Consider the following 23,910-nt stretch of genomic DNA (forward strand, 5'->3'; position numbering starts at 1 on the left):
TTCAATTCCTTGAGAGAGGGATTCTGCCTGAGTTGCATTTCACCCCTCCCATGGGGAAAGTTCAGGTGGTAGATGCCCTGAAAGCAGCCTGTTTCTGTGTTCAGGGCAGTTGCAACCTGTGTAATCCCAGCACTGAGCCCAGAGGCAACCAAGCCTCTGTAGAAACAGCTGCAGAATGCTCTGTTTTGCCCCCTTTCCTCTTCTTCAGTTAGCCCAATAGGTGACTTCTGCCTTGATCAGTTTCACCTGAGCTGAGGGCCTATTTTTATTAGTCAGAAGTTGTTCATTAATGCCACTATTGGTGTTAGGTTGGGCTCAGTCTCTACTACTGTTGGAGACTCTTTCCTTTCCCTCCGGGAAGTTGCCTGTGGGGGAGGGGCACCAGCCGCTGTGGCTTGGGGAACTGCTGATCCGAGGCTCCCAGATGGCCCGGGAAGCTGCGTGTGGGAGGGGCGCCGGTTGCCGACTGCCGCGGCTTGGGGAACCACTGATCCGAGGCTCCTAGCCATCCCGGGAAGCCGTGTTTGTGGGAGGGGCACCAGTTGCTGGCCCCTGCAGCTTGGGGAACCGCCGATCTGGGCCTCCCAGCCAGCCCGGGAAGGAGGGAGGGAGGGGCTCCGGCCGCCAGCTGCCGTGGCCCGGGGAAGCACGTGCCACTCGGGGACCTCACCACAGTGGAGTGTCTTAGCCGGTCCAGCCATTCCAGACTGGGGTACACTGTGTGTCTGGTCTCTGTCATGGCTCTGGGAGCTATTCTGTACTGTTTCTACTTATTTAGTAGTTTTTCTGGAGAAGGAACTAAGACATGCGCACCTTACTAAGCTGCCATCTTCTCCAGAAGTCCACAACATAATTTTACCCTTTATAAGCACACCTTGAAAACCTCTGGGGGCTGCTCTCTGAATCTTCCTTCTTGGAAATTTCTGTGGCAGTCACTGGCCAGCTAATAAAGACTCCAAATTGGCTTGCAGTTTTGAATTATGTGGTCTCTCTTTTGGTGTGCCCCACAACAAAAAGTCATTTCTTTCATTCATACTCCTTCTAGAGACCTTTCTCTAATTTTGTAAACCTAAGTATCCACATGTGCTGTTTTAGAGTTGTTATGCATTCCAAAAAAGTTCATGTACTTTTATTTCATTCTTGTGGAGTTAGATGTTTTCTGGATTGGACATTTTGGTTAAGATATTACATTTGAGATGGGACCCAACCCAATGAAGGTTGGTCTTAATCCTTCACTGCAGTCCTTTCTAAGAGCTGAAAAGGTAGGTGTGCCAGTTTAAATCTGTCATGGACTCCAGAAAAGCTATGTGCTTTAATCCTCATCCAGTATTATCAGATGGGAGCTGTTTGTTTGCATGGAGATGTGTCTCCAACCATTCAAAGTAGGTTGCTTACTGGAGCTCTTTAAGAGAAACTATTTTGGAAAGGCTTTAGAGTCTATTCAGTGAGAGGCCTTTGGAGATGAAAAAGAAAAATGTCCCAGTGAGGGCTTCATGAACAAGAAGCATGGAGAGAAAACCAGTAGATGCTGTCATGTTTGCCATGTGTGTTTCCAGTTGAGAGAGAAACTCTGGATGTCATTGGTCTTCTTAAACCAAAGTATCTTTCCCTGGATGCCTTAGATTGGATACTTTTAATCTTGGATAACTTTGCTTTAATTTTAACATTTTCACAGCATTAGAACATGTAAAATTGCAACTTAATAATAAATTCCCAATTGTAAAAGTCATTCTGTTTCTGGAATATTGTATCCCAGAAGGTTGCAAACTAGTGAAGCAGGTAAAGAAGGAGAACAAATGGAGAAATGCCCAGATACATTTTGGAGACAGCCATTGAAACCAGGACCAGTAGGGAAGGACAGACATCGCCATGTGTGGTCTCATGTGACAGAGGAACTCTGGATAGCAGCAGCCTTTTCTACAAGAAGATTTCTTCCTCCTGATGCCTTAAATTGGAAATTTCAAGGCTGTGAAACTGTAAATTTCTAAGAAAATAAACTTGAAATGAAATTGAACCCATTTCTGGTATATAGCACTCTGGCAGCTTTAGAAAATCAATATATCATAAATGAGTATACACTGATCCCTAAAGTATGAAATTTATTTTATACTGTTGTGACCCTGCTAGCTCTGAGAAGTTAGTTGATTTACTACTCTATGGGTAGTTTTCACATATGTACCATGGCTGAAATAATTGCATCTATTTTGTAGGAATGCTGTGAGGCCCAATAAGTCAATACATGTAAATTGCTTTGAGCAATTCCTTGCACCTGGACCACACTTAGGCACTGCCATCATTTCATGCTGCACAAGTGCCTCTTTCTTCTCACTCTATTATATCCTCAATTTTTATAACAATATAACTATATCATCCAAGCCCAGAGTCTCTTGTTTCTGCCTAACATTTCCATTGCCATATTTTATCTGAACACTCAGCATCATGGTGCTTTTCAATTCACCTCATCTCAAGGTGATTTCGGCCATGGATTTTTAATTTTTGCGTTGAATAGTCATGTTTCAGTCATTAGTCAAGTTGTCAATACGTTAATATTTAGATAATTACAATAATGACTAGCATCTATAGTATGTTTCAAATACCTCCTTTAATCTTCATTTAAACCAGGTGAAATAAGTTTTATTGGTATCCCCGATGTTGCTGAGAACTGCTTATGTGTTGTAGAGATGGTTTCTTAATGCCCGTTCCCTGACTGGTGAGACAGCCTACAAAAACAAAATCATTAGATTTTACTCAAATGCAGATTCACAAATCCAAATTCTGGGTATTTGGAACTGTTTGACTATATTTTACCTTAACAGTCATATTTTCAATGTTCCCCACCTGATTCTGATATGCAGCTCCTCTGCAAAACAGTGACAATCCTTGTAGAAGATGTGTCCTTGTTTCAATTACACTTTGTGGGTGAATTCATTCCCATCTAGGGTAACATTTTTCTTCATGCCATTTTGAAACAGTCTTGTCTATACACTTTTCCTGAGATGACTGTCCTGTTGAGCATGTTTCAGTTTTTAAAAATTTTTTTAAAGTGTCACTAGTTGCTGTATTTAAAGAAATCAAGGGGGGGTTAAAACATTTTATTTATTAATATTTTATTCTCTGCCTCTGATACAATTAGTTTATGACTCCTAGTGTGGTGAAGAGATCACTCTCTAAAATGCAGCTCAGTCTGAGAGAGACCTTCGAGAAACTTCTTCCACCCCTGGCCCTTTCCCTTTCCATCGTGGGGCAGTCAGATCCTCCTGGTTGGTGCATCTGTCCCTGCAGCCTCTTGGCACCCTGCCCAGTTGTGCTTTGCTCTGTGCTGTGCACTCCTCGGTGCACGAAGTGGCCAGGTGCACTCAGTGGCTGCAGTGTTAGTGTTGGAAATTATCAGTTAATTATTTGAAACATATTTTAAAGAGAAAATGCTCAGGAGTCCTGCTGCACACCTGTATAAGTAATAGAGGACAGTTTGTCTCTATATAGAGTAATGGAGGACAGTTGTCTATTATAGTGGTTTCTTTTCTTTCATTTAGTGTAGGTGTATATTGTGACAATATTATTGTTTGGCAATAGTTTGTTTTTAAATTTCGTGACATCCTTTTGAAGAGTTATAAGGTAAACAAATAAAAGTGAGAGCTAAACAAAAATCACCTACTAAATTTTTCTTTCTCAATAAGTACAAGTTGATAAATGTGTAATTTACATAAAATACTTGCTGTTATTTTCCATATATGTGTCTTGGGGCTGAACACATGAAAATGAGAAGTCATTCATCTGTACAAAGATGTCTACATCCAGTTCTCAAGGAAAGATTTATTTTAAGAACACTGGGTCCAACAACAGTTTGCCATTTATATCTCCTGAAGGGTTATGTATGACTTTGAAGAATGATTTTTTCTTGTATAAAATGAGGGTTCTTCTAAATTTGTTTTCCTTATGTTTGATTCCATATTTTCTTGGGCAAATATGAAATGTAAAGTGACACATCTTTTGCTTGGCTTCATTAGCAGAATAATAATGTTGCAAACAGTAAAATAATGTCTGTTTTATATGAATAAACTCACATGCTTCAAAACAATGTATTTTAATTCCATTAATGATTTGAATTTTCTGCATCAAATTTATACTATCAAAGAAAAACTTCTGGACTAAATAGTGTTAATTGGGAAGGAGAAGAAGAAATTAAGCAAGAAGAACTCCAGCAATGACTTAATTTTCCAATTCCATGACTGCATTCTGGAATATTTGGGCACATAATTCAATTAGATCCTCCTTTGCTTTTCTTGGAAGCAAAACAGTGGGCACCACAGGACTGTTCCCCATCTCTGAATTCGTAAATTTTCTTAATGTTCACCCTAGTGGGAGTGAGAATCATCCCTTCATTTGATACTGCAGAGGTTCTGGTTCCAAAGGAAATATCTGTGGTGAGATGAGTGCTGGAATTTCTTTTTATATTAAAGCAGCATAGGGTGACAGTGTACTTGGAAATGGGAAGGGGTGTCAGCAGCACAACTGGGCTGTTCTTCCCCTTACCCATTTTAGGAAAGAGTTTTCACAAGACACAAAGATCTAGAATTTAATTGCATTAAAGCTCTTTATGAACATGAACCCCTGAGATAAACTTGGTGTTGTCCAGAGGGACACTTACCCAGGTTTGAGAGGGCTGCTGTAAGTGATGCACGCTTGGGCAAAAGGATCTAATGAGGTGAGGATAATCAGCTGTCAAAGAACCATATTTTGGGTATTGTCAGGTCTCACTTGCAAGGAGAAAGGCTGAATGTCTAGAACAAGACCTATAATGTCACTCCAGATGGGGTCTCACTATTAGGAAGGGTTACCTTACATTATGTCATTCATGACAGACTCCCTTGGTCCCATCCAATATTCACTCAGCTATTCTAAGGAATCCTTTCTTGTGCTTTTAATATTAAGTTTTGATTTTGGAATAATTTTTTAAGGTGGAGACATAGTGCAATGTTCCTGTACATGTCAATCACTTGTCCCTAAATTTAACATGTTACATAATCACAGCACATTTATCAAACTAAGAAATTTACATTGGCACAGTCACATTTATTAAAATCCAGACTTTATTCAGGCTAACCATTTGTTTTATCATGCCCTTTTCCTTTTCTAGGTCCAGTCCAGGACACCACATTGCACTTGGTTTCTATGAATTTGTTATGGAAAAATTATATGATCTTTAGAGAAGAATGTCATGGTCACTGCTAGAGCAGTGTTGCAATTTTAAATGAATAGCATAAAATTTTATTCTATACATCAATATTTTATGAGTTTGTCTATCAATCTCATTATTTCATGATTACTGATGAGCTTTTGCCTCTATGTTAACAATCATCTAACTCATCACATTCACTCACTCATATGAAAGAAATAGTTGGGAATCTTCATGGGGACCCGGGGATCCCACAGACCACGAACAGTTAGTTGAGAACCCTGATTCATGATAAAGCTGGCTGCATGTGGATGGGCCCTTATAACTCAGTCCGTCTGATGATATATCTGCAACAGAGACCCTCGTGTTGAATGTCCCAGGTAAGAGCATGTCGCAATGTAAGCTGTGCCAAGTAAACATATCGGGGGTGTTGAGTATAATTTTATCTGTAATTAAGAGAGACATCCCATGTTCACACTGGAAATATCCAGAAGTAAACCTAAGCTTAGAATTACACATGCTAAAAGAAATTGAAGAATAATACTTTTTTTTGAGATGAAGACAAAGCTACAAACAGTTATATCATGCCCCAGGTGGAAGGAAACATCCACATTGGTGCATCTGGCACTTCAGCAGTGTGGTTCAGCTCTGCTTGGGATGTCCCCAGCTCACACCCTTCTCTTACAGAAAGCCCTGCGGAGGAGTTTTTCCTTCCTCAGAAGATATGGCCATGAGGACAATCAGGGACAGACCATGACCATCTTCAAAGTTAATTCTGCTTTAATTTTTATCTCACAGTATTCACTCCTGATTGTGTGATGTGGACAACAATTAGGAAAATATTTTTATGAGTGAAACGGACACATAACACATTGCTTCAGATCTAGGGAGCTCATAGAATACCAGAAGGATAAGTCACCCTCAAATACAACCATGAGTATTATATTCAAACTGCAAAAAAATGAAAAGCAGAGAAAATTTTGAAATAGGGCACAGGAAAAAAATATCCTACCTTAGAGAAAGAAGGGTAATTATTACATTGGCCATCCATTCATAAACCATGCAAGCAAGAAGAGGTGAGTGAAATACTCAATGACAGAAAAAAACACACATACCAACCTAGGATTCTGCATCCAGAACTAGCCTGAAATTGAAGAAGAATTAAAGACTGTCTAAGACAAACAAAACTTGGGGATATTTGCAAATTATCCCTGTAAGAAATGTTAAACAAAGTTGTTCAGAGAGAAAGGAAATGATTTATCTGGAGAAAGGAAAAGCAATTGAGAAGGAATAAATATAGGTAAAATAGAATGTTACTTTTTCTTAACTGATATAGAAGATAGTTTGTTTTAATAGCAGCAACACTATTTTGGATAATTTATGGTTAAGTGACATAACACTATGTTATACTATAAAATAATAAAGCACTACATGACAACAATGTTATAAGAGATGGGGGAAAAACTGGGATGACACTTATGTTACCTGCACTGCACATGAAGTGCAAAAGTGTAGGTTGTAAATACATGTAGATAAGTTGTAAATATATATTGTAAAGGCTAGGACAACCAGTAAAACAATTTTAAAAAGAATTTAATTGATATGCATAAAGCTGGGAGAAAATCAAATTATATATAACACCAAATGAAAACTAGAGAAGACAAGAAAATAGTAGAGAAAACAAAATAAAATAAAAACAAAAGATAAAAGGAAAAGGAACAGTGAATATAAAATTTCTCTTGCAATTTCTTCTTTGATGCAATATTGTTCAAGAGCATGTTGTTTAACTTCCATATATCAGTAAAATTTCCACTTCTCCCATTGTTATTGATTTCCTGCTTCATTTCATTGTGATCAGAGATTGCACGTTGTACAATTTCAATCTTTTCAAATTTATTAAGACCCGTTTGTACCCCAGCATGTGGTCTATCCTGGAGAATTTTCCATGAGCACTTAGAAGAATGTTTAAACTGCTGTTTTTAGATGCAATGTTCTATATGTGTCTGTTAGAACTAGTTTTTTTTAATTATATTATTTAGTTTATTTTTGTCCTTTTTGCTTCTCTGTTTAGATGCTCTATTGAAGAGAGGGCAGTGGTGAGGTCTCCCACTATTATTGTAGAGAAACCTATTTCTCAACTTCAGTTTTTCTAGGGTTTGTCTCATGAATTTTGGCTACCTAGACTAGACATACACTGTTTATGATTGTTATTACTTACTGGTGAATTGTACTTTTTACTAATATATAGCCTCTTCTCTTTTTAATCTCTTATAACATTTGAAGTTTATTTTTTCTGGTTTTAGTATGGCTTATCCAGCTTTTATTTCATTACTGTTTGTGCAGAATATCATTTTCTGTCCTTACACTTTCAACTTATTTGCATCATTTTGTCTAAAATGAGTCACTTTTAAAAAGCCTATAATTAGATCTTATATTTTATCATTTATGCCAGTAGTTGTCTTTTTTTAAAGAGGAGTTCAATCCATTAACATTCAATGCTATTACTGTGAAGGTCTTCCTTACTTCATCCATATTCATCCTTTGGCTCCCTCACTGAGATCCCCTTCCTCCCACCTCAAACACAGCAACACTGCATTTCCATGATGCCTTTTCCATACTTACATCTTCCTTTCATCACAGTCCTGTGAAATTGCATTTTTTTGGACTCATGCAAATAGATTTAGTTCATCCAGATAATCTAGGATAATCTCCTCAATTCAAGGTCAAGTGCCTCTTCAAAGTTCCTTTTGCCATGTAAGGTAAGATCTGCACATGTTCCAGGGATTTGAGCGTTGACACCTTTAGATAGGTTGCACATTTACCTATCATCTCTTCTCAATGTACCTTTGTTATATTATCAGGAGATTTTGGATAACCAGAAACTGACTGTTCCATACAGATAGATGCTCAGGAGTGAACAAGCAAAGCTGTAGCTCTGTTCTCTGTTATGTAAGATAAGACCCAGAGAGTTTTCCACCCTGATGTATCAACCTCCAATTCCCTGTGCCTTCTTGACTTAAACTTTATAATGTTAACTCCCTCTCAGTATCTTTCACTTCCTCTGCTATTATCTCCCCTCCCTGCTATTATCCTCCAAACCCAATAACAAGATAAAACTCTGAGATTCTCAGGCTTAAAATTTCCACCAGAAACCCTGTCTGTCTGTCTCCCCTCTTGATACTGTAAACTCAGTTCCAGCCAGGCCTTTCTGCTCAGGGTTTTCTAACTGTACTTGTACAGTCTTATCACAATGCCTTTTCACATTTCTATGTTTTATTTTGAAAACCAAAAAAAAGAAAAAATGTGAGAAAAAGCTATTATTCTCAGTCATTCTCTTCCAGTTAAAGGCTAGTCTCCAATTATCTAACCTAATTAGAAATGTGTTCAAATTCCTGGGTGACTTCATTTCATCAGGTATCAACTTTTCTTTTTTTACATCTCTGATACTTCCTTTCCATATGTCCTTGAGTAAATTTCTTAACATCTCAGTGGAAAGCTTTTTCAGATGTATAATGGATATTTCATTTACACCTATTTTGTAGGATTTTTTGAGGCAAAATGGGTCACTACATATAAAATGCTTTGAGAAGCACCTGAAAATACTTGGGTACAACCATTAGCAGCATTTTCATGCCTCATTAAAACTGACTTTGAGTCTCCATTATTTATTGTTTCAATGATTAAATTATATTTCTGTGGCTGCTTCAACAAATTATAAGGAATGTGATGACTTAGAATAACAAAAATCAACTCTCTTACAAGTTTGGGGGCTGGAAGATTGAAATCAATACAGCTAGTCTGAAATCTGTCTCTAAGGACACACTCCTTTGGGATATTCCTGGGTAGAAAGTGTTCTTCACCTCCATCAACTGATTGTGGCTGCCAGACCTCCTTGATTTTTTTTTCTTTTTGGTTTGTTTTTTACTCCATTTCTCTTGTCTTCAAGTCCAGCATCTTCAAATGTCTTTCTGCTCTGCTTTTCCATTACCTTCTCTTCCAAGTTTTTGTAACACTTTTGGATACCTGGATTTAGGAACAGGTATTTTGAAGCTATTATTCAATCTCCAGGGGGTAACCTTCAGCCCCAATTTTATCCATTTTTTCCCCCATGCAAAATACATTAACCTCATCCCCAAATCCCCAAACATCACAACCCATTGAGGTCTCAGTGCAATTCCAAAACCTCATCTAAATAACATCACTCAAAATTCTCAAATCGTCATCTAAATCATCTATATCAAATATGGATGACACTCTGGGTAGGATCCATTTTCTTTCAAAATTCAACTCTATCTATGGAACGAATAAATAGAAAACACATTTACTGATTTCATCATACTATGGTCAGAGCACACATAGTAAAGAAGTTTAAGATTCCCTTTCCAAATGTGTTAATAGTAGCTGCATTTAAAGAACTCATGATGCAGGGCAGACCACTGTGGCTCTGTAAGCAGAGTTCTTGCCTGTCACACTGGAGACCCGGGTTCGATTCCCAGTGCCTGCCCATAACAAAACAAAACAAAACTCATGATGGTTGCAATTAGTGTTTATTTGTTTTTTACTCCCAGCTTTTGCCCTCATTTTAGTTTATGAAATTCCTGCATAAGAACAGAGCTCTCACTCTAACCATTAGTTAAATCTGAGAGAAACCTGTAAATTCCCTTTTCACTTTCCTGGTCCTTTACCTTTACATCTACAGAACACTAACTCCATGTCATCTGAAGAGGAGATGAGTGAAATATTTGATGCATCTGTCCCTCCTATCTTGTCTTACAGCAGCGAATTGTGCTTTGGCATGTGCTGTGTCCTCCAGGATGCACAAAGATGCCAGGTTGACTTTGATCTGAACAGTAAAGAACATTGGATATTATAGGTGAGTTAAATGTCAAATATTTATTGGTTGAGAGTCTCAGGAGTCCAGCCGTGGAATTAATAGAGGATTAGGTAAAGTCTCTTGCTAACGCAGTTTTGCCATTGAACAAAATATGGTGGTAAAAATAATTTTCTCACCAAATTAGAAGACCGAGGTTGAGGAAATTTTCTGTTTATTGATTTTAGTTGACATGTGTTCATAATTGTATCTAAGCAACTTTTGCTATTCTACTAACTCAAAGAGAAACTGCAGTGGTCCAAATTTACAATAATTTATATATATATATTATATACATATATTATGTGTTTAACCACATGTTAATATGCATACATGCACAAACACATGCACAGAGAGAATATTGACTTATACAGTGCAGTTAAAGAATAAAAACAAAGTAGTCCAGTCCACACCTTGTCATGTTGGTGCCAAATATAGGTTAATTTTCAGAAATTTTGGGCCCTTGAAGAATTATATAAAGTGACCCATGTGTCCTAAATGCTAATGAACTTTTCAAAAGAAATAATTCAAAAATTATTTGAAAATGCATATTCCAATTATTCAAGGTAGTAGCAAAATCTCAATTTTGCTAACCTTAGCAAGGTGTAATTATTAAAAGCAATACGTTCAGCAGATAGATACTAAGTGCAGGCAGGAAGACACAAAAATAAACAATGAAAACTAGACAAATGATTTCATTTTGAAGTTCCATAACTGAATTGTGGAATATTTGGACCAAAAATTCAATTAGATTCTCCCTGCATTTTTTGAACCATAGAACTGTCTCTAGTCTTTAGAGTTTTTCACTCTTAATATTGACACTAGTGGGAATGTGAGAATTCCCTTCATTTGGCTCTTCAGAGGTTTGGATCCCAAGGAAAAAATGCCTATGGTGAATTGAGTGGGAGCTTCCTTTTTCTTTCTACATTAAGGCCTAGAGACGTAATGTGATCTTGGAAGCATCAAAGGAGAATCAGCAGCACAACTTGCCTGTTCTTGGACTGAGCCATTTTAGGAAAGACTTTGAGCAGAACATGAAAATGTAGAAAGGGATTGCATTAAAGTTTGTCATCTCTGTGAACCTCTGGGAAAATCTTTGCATCCTCCCATGGCTACACCTACCATGGTTTGAATAGTTCTGCTCGAAGAGATGTGTGTTTGGACAAAACGATCCAAGGAGGTGAGGACAATCAGGAGTCAAAGAAACACATTTTGGTCTGTAGTTTTCTTTTCCTCTATCATCTTTATCCGATTTTGGTATTACAGTGATGTAAACTTCATAAAATGAATTAGGCAATGCTCCTTTTTCTTCAGTTTTTTGGAACAGTTTGAGCAGGATTGGTATCAGTTCTATTTGAAAAGTGTGATAAAATTCTCCTGTGAAGCCATCAGGTCCTGGGCTTTTTTGTGGGAAGGTTTTTGATGATTGATAGCATCTCTTTATTTATAACTGGTGTGTTGATATTATGTATTTCTTCTCAAGTCAGTATAGGTGATTTGTGTGTTTCCAGGAATTTGTCCATTTCATCTAAATTATGAGGTTGTTGGCATATAGTTGTTCATAATATTCTCTTATGATTTTTACAATTTCTTCCTGATTTGTGGTAACAACCCCCCTCTCATTTCTGATTTTATTTGTTGGTGTCCTCTCTCTCTTCTCCTTTGTCGTGTAGCAGGGGACCATCTATTTTATCAATTTTCTCCGAAGAATTAACTTCTAGTTTTGTTGATTCTTTCTATGGTTCTGTTGTTGTCCAGATTGTTTATTTCTTCTCTAGTCTTTATTTTTTCTCTTCTTTTAATAGCTTTGGGGTTAGTTTGCTATTCTTTCTCTAAGTTCTCCAGGTGAATCATTAAATCCTCACGTTTTCTCATTCTTGTTTTTAATATAGGCATTTGGGACAATAAATTTCCCTCTCACCAGTGCCTTTGCCGCATCTTGGAAGTTTTGATATGTTGTCTTCTCATCATCATTTTTCTCCAGATATTTAGTGATTTCTCTAGCAATTTCTTCCTTGATCCATGGATTATTTGAGAGCATACTGTTTAATCTCCATATATTTGTGAAAACCCTATTTCTTTTGGTGATTATTAATTTCCAACTTTATTCTGTTGTGATTAGAGAAAGTGCTGTGAATAATTTCAATCTTTTTAAATTTATAGAGACTCAGTTTAGGTCCAAGAACATAATCTATCCTGGAGAACATTCCATGTAGACTAGAGAAGAATGTGTATCCTGGTGTTCTGGGATGTAATGATCTATACAAGTTTATTAGATCTGAGTCATTTATCTTACTTTTTAGGTTTTCTATTTCCTTGTTGAACCTCTATGTGGTTGTTCTATCTATAGTGGAGGGTGTTGTGTTGAAGTTTTCCACAACTGCTATTGATGTATCTATAGCTCCCCTCAATTTTTCCAATATGTGCCTCATGTACTTTGAAACTCCTTGATCAGAAACATGCACATTTATGATTGTTATTTCTTCCTGGTGAATTGTCCCTTTTATTAATATGTAGTGTCCTTCTTTGTCTCTTATGATGTCTTTACATGATATTAGTATAACTACTCCTTCTTTCTTTTGGTTACAGCTTGCATAGAAGACCTTTTTCCATCCTTTCACTTTCAATCTAACTGTGTCCTTGAATCTAAGATGAATTTCTTATAAACACCATATAGATAGATTACATTTTCTATCCAAACTTTCAGTGTGCATCCTCTAATTGGTGAATTTAGTCCATTAACATTCAAAGTAATTACTGTAAAAGCAGTTCTTGATTCTACCATCTTGTCCTTTAGATGTTTTTTTGTCAGATCTGTATATTATTCTCCTTTGCTCTCTTTTCCTTTAAACTACTTTTACTCTTATTCTTCAATTCTGTGCACTACTCCAGAGTTCCCTCTCTTGTCTTTTTTTTTTAATCAGCTGACAAGGATCCAGTTAAATTTTCTTGTAGGGTTGATCTCTTGTTGACTAGTTCTCTCAATCTTTCTTTATCTGTGAAGAATTTAATCTCTCCCTCAATTTTGAAAGATAATTGACTGGATAAAGAATTTTGGGGTGAAAGCCTTTCTCATTCAGGATCTTAAAAATGTCATACCACTGCCTTCTTGCTTCCATGGTGTCTGTTGAATAGTCTGAAGTCAGGCTTATGTGTTTTCCCTTGTATGTAGTAGATTTCTTATCTTGTGCTGCTTTCAGGACTTTCTGTTTGTCTTCAACACCTGAAAGTCTGATTAGCATGTGTCTTGGAGTGGACTTGTTCAAATTTATTCTATTTGGAGGTCACTGGGCCTCTTTGATGTGCATATTTGTGTTTTTTATAAGTGTTCAGAAGTTTCCTCTGATTATATCTTCAACTAACTTTTCCAACCCTTTACTCTTGTCTTTTTCTTAGGGGACACCCATAATTCTCATATTTTCATGCTTTTTGTTGTCCATCGTTTTCCTAAGATCCAGTTTCATCTTTTCCATCTTTCTTTCTATTTGCTCTTTTGTGTGCTCAAGTTCTATTGTTCTATCTTCAAGGTCACTTATTCTTCCTTTTCCTTCTTCAAATTTGCTATTGTGTGTCTCTAGTATAATTTGTATTTGGTCTACTGTATCTTTCATTTCTGTGAAATCTGCCATTTTTCTTTTTAACCTCCCAAATTCTTCTTTATGCTTTTCTAGTGTCTTCCTGATATCCTTTATTTCTTTATAAATATCCTTGCGTAGTAGTTTCATATTCTCTGTCCCATCTGGAATCTTGATTTGGTCATTTGGGTGGGCCATTTCTGCTTGGATCTTTTGTGATTTTCTATTGTGCTTGCATATTTTATTATCTTGATTTGGTTATTTAGTAAGCTGTTTTTCTTCACTTTCCTAAAGTTTTATATTTATTTAGTTTTTTTACATGGGTAGGTATCAAAAATTGAACCCAACTTTCTGACATGGCAAGTGAGAACTCTGCCTGCTCAGCCACCGTGGACTGCCCTTTCCTTAGTTTTTGACAAAATAAAGTTTTGCACATTGTTCTTTGATTATTCTCTGCCAAATCAAGATCCAGATCTCATGTAGGAGATGCAATTCAACTTAAGGGTTTATAATAAGGTACATGGGGGTGCACTGGTTCTCAAGTGGCAGAATGGCTGACTGCCACAGCAAGAGACCCAAGGTGAACTCCTAGCACCCCGAACCTGCAGTCTTTGGACATTTTCTCCCTGCCTTCTATCTTGTTTCATGAAGCAGGAGCAGTCTGTCATCTTCTCGGAAGCCACCCACTTCCTCCTGATGCTAACATCTTACATAATCATTGTTCATTTGCAAAATTGAGCTACTCATATGGGTAAGATAACATTAAGTGGAGTCCAGACTTTATTCAGGTTTAACCATGTTTCTCTAATGTATTTTTCCTGTTCAAGGATCCAAACCAGCACCACATGTTCTCTAATCTTTCCATGAATTTGTTCAAGAATGTCGGGTGACTTTTTACAGAAGAACATCATGGTCACTGCTAATGCAATGCTCCCATTTGAAATGAATAGCATAGCACAGCTGGCTGCATGAGAATTGATCCTTATAACTCACTTAGCTTGATGTTATATCTGCCACAGGAGCACATGTGCTGAGTGTTCTCAGGACAGGGGACGGGGTAGTGTGAACAAATATGTGAGTAGTACAGTGGTTCAGGTTTTCTAGCAATGCCCCTCTCTTCTCTTACAGATTTCTGACCAGAATTCCTTTAATTGTCTGAGAACATGGCCATATAGTCCAAGAATGGAGAGATTCTGACCATCTTTAAAGCTAATTCTGTTCTTCCTCGTGTTTTCATAGCACAGTATTCATCCCTTATCCTGTGGATGTGATCTAATGACAGGAAATCATTTGTTGGTCAAAGAGGCATAAAACACACTCTTTGTCTGGAGGAGGGAGGAGTCAACATCACTCAGCAACAAAGTAAATGGTATGATAGTTTCTCCTCTCTGGGTTCAAGAATTTCCTTTTAACACAAGATTCATTCATAAACCCATATTAGTTTTTATCAGTTAAAAACCAGTGAGCAGGGCGGGCCGCGGTGGCTCAGCGGGCAAGAGTGCTTGCCTGCCATGCCGGAGGACCCCGGTTCGATTCCCGGCCCCAGCCCATGTAAAAAAACAAACAAACAAACAAAATATAATAAAATAAGAAAATGTTTAAAGATGTTTCCCTTTCTTCCTCCCTTCCTTCCTTCCATCCTTCCTTCCTTCTCTGTCTTTCCTTCCCTTCCTCCCTCTCTCTAAAAAAAAAAAAAAAAAAAAAACCAGTGAGCAGTTCATTAGTTCTCAGTGCTGTAGGTCAGGAGTCTGGCTGAGCACAGTGTGAAGGGTTCTCTGCTCAGGGTCTTAAGAGAATAAAATGAAGGAGTGAGTGAGGCTCTGTTCTCTCCAGAGCTTGGAGTTCTCTTCCAAGCTGATGTGGTTGGACAGAGTCAGTTCCCTGGGTGGTAAGGCTGAGATCCTACTTTCTTGCTGCCTGAGTGTCCTCATCTTCTAGAGTCTGCCTTCATTCCTTGTCACATGGCCCCTCAACTTCCACAGGCAACATCAGATAGTTTCTACCTTGTCAAATCTTAATTATCTAGGAATCTTACTGAGTCCTTAGACTCTGACCAGTACAACAATATTTAAAGGGCTCCTGTGAAATGGTCAGGCCCATTTGAATAATCTCCCCTTCTCAATGTCAACAGTTTTCATTTCTTATGCAATCAAAGTCAACAGTTTCATTAAATATGCAAATATGAGGGTCCTCTCAGAATTCTAGTTACCACAGTGATCTTTTTGTCTTTTATCAAATATTGTTTTGTTTGAATTTTATTTCACACTATTTGATCAACTGGGATTGAATTTATACATGCCAGCAGCTTGGCAACTTGAGGGCCCTCTTAGAATTCTACTTACCACAATGCTCTTTTTATCTTTTATCAAATATTGCTTGGTCTTAATTTTAAATTTAAATAAAGAAACCATTATATGATTTTAGAGGAGAAGATAAAAGTGCTAGCTTCCTAGCTGGCCCAGGAAAAATAAGGATTCCACACTTCCTGCTTCTTCACAGTGTTAATGCTCATGAAATGACCTAGAAAATATCTGTTAAAATACCAATTCATTCTGACTCAGGTCATGGATTTCATGGATTTTCACTGCACTTAATCTGAACCCTCAGCTTTCATACCAACTTTAATGTTACCCTAGGATCACTTCCTTGTCTTCTTTATTCACAGTTTTATTTGTCTTTCTTAAAAGTCTAAGACCATGTCCTGTGTATTTTTGGAATTGTTTGTACCTGAGTTTTGCAAGCCAGCTCTCAACTTTATTCATGCATGATGCCAACTAATCACTTTTCATGGAGAATATTTCCATACACAACATTTTATGGAGACCCCTCTGCCTCAGTCATTTACATGACACAACCTGTTTCATCTCATGTCATCCTTGACTATCTCAAGTTTTTAAATATATGTCAGCATAGCAAGAAAATTCTACTGTTTTGAAGAAGGAAAGCTGTCAATTACAAAGTAGAAATTTAACTTAATACTATATGTATATTAACTACATGGAAAAGAAGGGAAAAGCCCATGGGGGATGAGGGCAAACCTGAAGAACCTAGTGGCATCTTCCACACCCATATATGTGGTGGGCCAAGACCACAGTGGACCTTTGACTGAGTAGGAATGTCTTCCTGGTGGTTTGGGTCTGGGCCACCCCATTCCTGAATGCCTGGAGATGGCACCCCCGCCTAAGGTAATGGGCTCATAAGAAGGCAAGTTACAGAAAAATAAATGTATTTTTAATTATAACTGGAACAATACATGTCTTAGGATGTTCCACTTTAAGGAAAATTCTTGGGAGCAGAAGGGTGGTTGTTTTGCAGGAAATGTGGAAATTACAATGCAGGAAGGGTTATGTTATGTTTAAAATTGTTAAACTGTCCCAATTTTTTTATCTCTTCCTCTGACTCTGTTCATAATGAGGGAAGATTCATGAAATTGAGCTGAACATACCTTGCCCCACTTTTCCTGGGTACCAGCTTTGCTTTAGAGGGTAAATCTCAGAGAAACAGGATAAGAGAAGCTGCAGAAATGTCCTTTGTTTATGGTCTGTCTCTCCCAGGTTATTTAAAGGATCAAGAGATCAGGTGTTTTGTTTCATTTTTTCATAATCTAATGTCTGAGGCCTAGAAAGGTTCACTTGTTATTGTATAATTTTATAAATACTTTTAATTTGGGGTAGAAATAAATGACAAATCTGCTGTGATACATCGGGAACTGGACTATTTTACCTATGACCACTAGGTGGGGCCATTACCCTGTAGGTCTGTGGATCACTTCCTTTGTGATTTGAAAATGTGTGGACACACAGGGCAGTGCCAAGGGTAACTTGCAAGTATCTGGTCACTCATTTTCAGAGACATTATTTGGGTTGAGAGGAATATCAGAAGTTCTGGTTGTGGACCTATAGAGGTGACTTTGAGACATCAAAGAGGAACTTCAAAAATGTATATAAAATTCAGAATAGGCTGAGATAGACACAGAATTTTTGCCCTACATCTTCATTCTATCCCATGATATGAATATACTCCACATAGTTCCTGCCACCATATTTTTAAAGTTTAATGAAGTTCAGAAATTTTACATTCATTGACACATATATTCTATTTCAAAATTAAATTGCATTTATAAGATGATTGAAGGTAGTTTGAAGCATAAAGTTGATAATGAAATATTTTAAATTTGACAATTTTCTGAAGTTTCTTGAAAAGTATAGTGTTCATTTGATTTCTGGGACATTTGCAGGACTACACTCACATTTCCTGTGCTTATGTTATTTTGTCCCCTTCCTTGCATTATCTGTCTTCACACCTCACTGCACAGTGTGTTTCCCTTTGTACCCTGTGCTAATTTGCATAGACTCCTGGGGACTGGGCTGCTGCTCAGACTCTATTAATGGGGATTCCCTGGAGATGGGGCCTAAGTGCACCAGAACGTGAGCAAGATGCTGTCACAGTCCCAACTCCTCATCCTCCTGGGGCTCTGGGTCTCAGGTGAGAGCTTCAGAACAGCAATGTCTTTATAAAGGTGGAGAGATGGTTTTCACATGCAGAGTGTACAGACTGTTCCATCTCAAACAGATCTGATTATATATGATAAATGAGGAAACCTACATGTGAATATACATTTTATATACTTGTGATTTATTGTTTGATTTTGTTCTTTTCTGCCTGCAGGTGCCAGTGGGGACATCGTGATGACCCAGTCTCCAGCCTCTGTGGCTGTGACTCCAGGGGAGACTGTCACCATGAGCTGCAAGGCCAGCCAGAGTATTAGCAGCTACTTAGCCTGGTACCAGCAGAAACCTGGACAGGCTCCCAAACTGCTCATCTACTATGCATCCACCCGGGCATCTGGGGTCCCTGACCGATTCAGCGGCAGTGGGTCTGGGACAGATTTCTCTCTCAGAATCAGTGGAGCCCAGGCTGAAGATGTGGCCACTTATTACTGTCAGCAGTATAACAGCTATGCTCCCACAGTGCTTCAGCCTCGAACACAAACCTCCTCTCCCAGCTGTGGGGCACTGAGTCCTGCAGCAGCAGCTGCTCTCCCTCCTCCTGCCTCTTCATATTGAAACTTTCCGTCTAGTAGTTAGTCTTCCTGTCCTACTTTTTCCTTCAATTGATTCTGTCTTTCCTTCAAGCCTTGCTTATCTTCCTTACTGAAGGAGTTATACTGTACCTCCTTTCTAACTGCCCTTTTCCTTCACACTTTCTCTTTCCTTTCCTTTTCTCTTTCTTTCAAACACAATTCTGTAGTTCCTTACCTATCACCATAGAAATGTATGACAGCTTTCCCATGATCTGTGATTGACTGAAATCATGGCTTTTGCATCTGCTATATATGCAATATTTTGGATAATATTTAATTAATAAAATTATTTCAGTTGTATAGACAGAAAAACTTGAAGTGCCATAATATTATTTCTGCATGCCTTTCTGAAACACATGAGTTAAGGACATTCTGTTTCAGAAACTGAGAAAGCCGGAACAGTGTAAAACAAATACCCCTATGTAGCCATTTTTTGTTAAATTTAATACTAAAGAATTCAAGCCATAACAATACTTATTGATGGCCTACTATGTGCCAGATGCAAAGTTCACTCCTTTTATTCTAGTTATTGAGAGAGAACATAAACTCACACATATGTGTAATGCCTCCTATGGCATTTTCCTATAAAGAAAAACAAACAAAAAAAAAACATGAGGGGAAGTGGTTTGCCAGAGGAAGAATGGGTTGCTATTTAAAAGAGAATGAGATATCAGCTATTGCCCACTGATAACGCCCCCCAAATCTCAGTGCTTTAAATCATAAGCATTTTCATGGCTCTTCTGTCTGCTGGTCATTTGTGTTGATATCGACAGGCCTGACTCATCTCGGCTGGGCTTTCCCTTGTGGTTTCAGTAGCTTCCAGGTGCAGTGGGAGCTGCCTCGTGTAGAAAGACACAGACATGTTTCTTGTCTTGCACATGTGTGTTGTTGGCCATCAGCTTGGCTTTGAGTTGACTGGGCCACATGTGTCTCCTCATCTGTCAGAGTCATTCTAGCTGATTCTGATGGCTCTTGGCAGGTTTAAAGAGAAAATGCAAAAGCTTAAAAGGTTAATTGGAGCCCAGATTGCATTCTCTTGACCAATGTAATACACACAAGACCTGCTTTTATTAAACGGGAGGGTAAATTTCTCCTACGATGTTATGGGAGAGACCGCAAAGTCACAATACAAAAGACATGGATACATGGAGACATGAAATATTTGGGTTATCTTTTGCAGCTGATCAAACACAGAGAGTCATGGAGATGCATTGGGGAGTTTTGATTCATCCAACCTCACTGTCATTGAGGAAATGAGAAAGTTATAATGCAGAAATGCTGTGTCACACAGTGACACAAAAAGGTGGTGCTGCATTAATTTGTAACTGTGATAAGTGGAATGGCCTGTGCTGCTTTAGCATTAATTTCATATTTCATTTTAATACCATGGATCTATCTGAATAGAAAGATGACTCTGAAAGAAAAACTATATCACTGATCTGGCCAATATATATACATATATATTTTCCACATCGAAAAACATGAGATTGGTGTCAGAGATACTGAGTTATAAGTGCCATAGATACTTCCAAGAATGTTGAGTTTAGAATTCAGAAGAGAAGTTTTAGCTGCAAATAAAATTAGAACAAGATATAACTGTTCTATCCATTAACATGAACATTGATAGAATTAAAAATTTCCTTGATTCATTTTATTTTTATTTTTTAATTTACTGAAGAAATATTAATTGACCAAATACTCTGTCAAATAGAGTTTCAGGTGCTCTGAGTATATTTTTCATATGTGTCAATAAATGTGTGAAATTGTAGGTAGGAAAAATAGATATTTAATATTCAACAGTTCATTTTAAAATATGGCAATGAAAATTGCATAAAACACATGCACATACACTTTTTTGTTTCTGTGTTTTTTTTTGCATGGCAAGCACCAGGAATCGAACTCAGCTCTCCAGCATGGCAGATGAGAACTTTCCCTGCTGAGCCACCATGGCCTGCCCAACACATACACATTTTTGATTAACAACAACTTGGTGAGGCACCAATCTCATCACCTGGAACATTTCGGCCCCACATCCTACTGAAATCCACTCCTCCCTTACCATCCATAATCCTTCCTTCTTGGTTTCTCTGAATCTCATAGTAATCACTTCCTTGATTCACATTTTGGAATTCCAGATAGTCATCACTAAATCATACAGTTTAGCTTGTTACAGAACTTTATATAAATGGAATCATCCTAAATACATTATTTTGCTGCTAGCATCTTTCACTCAATATATATAGAACAACTATTCTTTTGCATGCATTTGTAATTTATTCACTTTCATTGCTGAATAGAATTTCAATGTGTAAATCCATGAAAATTTATCAAATCAACTCTTTTTTAAACAGTTTTATTCATACACCATAGATTCCATGGCCTTGAGAGTTCCTTTGATGAGGCCATTGTGAGCTCTAGGCCTGTTGGCTGCACCTGTGTCCCCACTTCCTCTGCACACCTGCACTCTGCCTCTACCTGTGGTTCTCCTGTGCCCCACCCATATCTGGAGGGTTCCTTCCTGTTGTCCAGAGACTGCAGACCAGCTCTATCCTGTGCAATCCAGAGCCCTTCCCTGCTATTCAGGGGACTGAAACTACACCTTCTCCAAGAAGGTCTAAAAGCCAGTCTTGGTGAGTGACCCCCACTACCCTGTATTTCTCTCAGGGGTGCATCCTCTGCCTGAGGTGCCATGTAGAGCTCTCCTTCAACTCAAGCTTGCTTATCCGTCATAGTTTAATAGTTCTTTATACTCAACTTCCCTTTTCCAAAATGTTGTCTCTCTTCCAGAATTTACCAGGCTTTGTTTAGGATCCAGTGCTTCAAGTATTTTGAATTTTGTGGTGAGTTCATTTTATCTGTGGAACATTCTGTCTGGTAAGAGCTTACTTGTGCTTTTCAGAAGTGAAACGTAGACATGAAATTACCATTTTAAAAGTGTATGGATATTTTTGAATCATGTTTTATCATTGATCTCTTGCTTAACTGCCTGCAAGTCAGAGAAAATGTTTTCAGAGAGTTCAGTGTTTTGAAATGTGTGCATGTGTGTTTGCTGTCTCTGCTTGTGATCATCTTTATGTGGTTCCATGTGTGCCTTGAAGTGAATGTGCAAATCTGTTAATGTTTTCATAATTTTTCTGCTGTTTTTCAGATTTCCTTATTTTTATTAAACTTTCCTGTTTGTTTTATCAAGCTGAAGTTGGGGATTAAAGATGCCACTTTTACCACTGTGTATTTGTGCTTTTTCTCCTGATAATTGTCCCCTTTTTGCTCTCTGTCTTTTGAGGTTTGGTTATTCGATGGGTAAAATTCAGTGTTATATCTTCAGGGTAAATTGAAACATCTATCATCATGAAGTGAAGTGTTTTACCTAGCAATGATTTTTCTTTAAATCATTGGCATTTTGGATATTATTATAACTACCCTTTTTTAGTTAATACTGTAATTATATATATATATATATAATTTTCCATTCTTTTACTTTCAACCTTTCTGTAGCTTAATAATGCTTTACATGTGTCTCCTTTTAAGGACTAAGATTCTGGTTATGTGTGATTTATAAAATGTGATGAACTTTACATTTTAGTTGGAGAAAAGATGCCTTCATTTTTAGTCCATTATATATAATGCATTTTAATTCTTTTAGTGCTTATTCAAAAAATTATAACACACAATGGCAATAGCAATGTCTAAAACTAATGAAAATCTTTGTGGCAGTTTGATACTGTTGTGTACCCCAGAAAGTGACTCTTTAATCCTGATTCAGTCTTCTTGGTGTGATTTTTTGACTAAGTTGTTTCCATGCAGATCTGACACAGCCAATTGTGGGGAGGACTTTTTGAACAGGTGATTTCCTTGAGGATGTGTCTCCACCCATTCAAGGTGGGGTTGCTTACTGGAGTCCTTAAACAGAGAACCATTTTGGAAAAAGCTTCAGAGCTGACATAGCTGACAGAGTTGTCAGAGTCAACAGAAGTTCCAGACATTTAGAGATGCAGAAAAAAAGTGCCTCTAGGGAGGTTGTTTGAAATGAGAAGCCAAAGGATGAGTGGACGCCAACCACACCTGACAGAGGTTTACTGGACCCATTGGCTTTTCTTCAGTCAAGATAATTTTCTCAGGACATTTTTGTTTGGATATTTTTATAGCCTACAATGTGAACTTGCAAGTAACGAATTTCCTTTTAAGAGCCATTTCAATTCAGGTGTATTGCATTCTGGCAACATTTAACAAATAAATACAATCAACTACCCTCATGGTGAAAGCAATATCCTTAGATCACCTGAATTCTTTTTAGTTCCCACATTGACTTATACAATTTTGCCAGTTATTTTAAGTACATTACTTTTCTTTTCTTTCACTAAATATCAGTGTTACTGCTTATGCAATTAATATGCATTTTTATTACCCACTTTATTACTTTCTACTGGTCTTTGTTCCACAACACTCTACCGTGAATATTTCTGACCAGCCTAAAGATCCTTTAGAAATTCTCTGCAAAGTTTCTGATACCTCTAAACCTATAAAATCTATATGAATGTCCAAAATAAGGCCTCCAAGGAAGATACATTAGTTCAAGGAAGTCTGATGGGCCATGAACACCTCTGTCAGCTGGGTAGTCATGTGACTGGCATCTGTTGGTCCCCTTCTCCTGGGCTCCATTGCTTTCAGCCTCTGTTCCTGTGGGGGCTCCTCTCTTTGCTTCTCCAGGGCTGGCTTTCATCTCTTGCTTCCCTTGGCTCTCTCCAGGTTCTGGATGGCTTAACACATCACAGTGATGTCTGCTGGGCTCCAAGCATCCCTAAATGTCCATGTTTCTCTTTTCCAGGTGTTGGCATCCCTATGAATGCTGGGCTCTTTTGGCTCTGAGACTTTGGTCATTTCTGACTGTCTCCAAAATGTTCCTTTTTTAAAGGATTCCAGTAAAATAATCAAGACCTACCTGACATGGGTGGAATTACATCTTCATCTAATCAAATGGACACACCCGCAATTGGGCATGCCACATCTTTGTGGAGATAATCTAATAAAAAAATTCTAACATACAGTTAATAGATTAATAGACTAATCTATTAATAGAAATGGCTGCTCCTACATATTGGATCAGGATTAAAACATGTCTTTTCCTTGCTTCATAATACTTTCAAACTGGCACACAGCAGAGCCAGGACAGTCCCCTAACTGCTCATCACAGGGCATCTGGCCTCCC

At 37.9% G+C, this 23,910-nt stretch overlaps 1 gene segment (V, D, J or C); it reads left to right on the plus strand.

Moving 5' to 3' along the window:
* The window catches only part of LOC143661177 (immunoglobulin kappa variable 3-15-like), a 56,664-nt gene extending 37,977 nt beyond the window's left edge, over positions 1 to 18,687 (plus strand). Inside the window, 1 exon segment of the V gene segment in view lies at positions 18,290 to 18,687. Coding sequence covers positions 18,290 to 18,687 — 398 coding nt within the window.
* The last annotated feature ends 5,223 nt before the right edge of the window (positions 18,688 to 23,910 follow it).

Source organism: Tamandua tetradactyla, chromosome 17, assembly GCF_023851605.1.
Source record: "Tamandua tetradactyla isolate mTamTet1 chromosome 17, mTamTet1.pri, whole genome shotgun sequence".
Taxonomy (NCBI): Eukaryota; Metazoa; Chordata; class Mammalia; order Pilosa; family Myrmecophagidae; genus Tamandua; species Tamandua tetradactyla.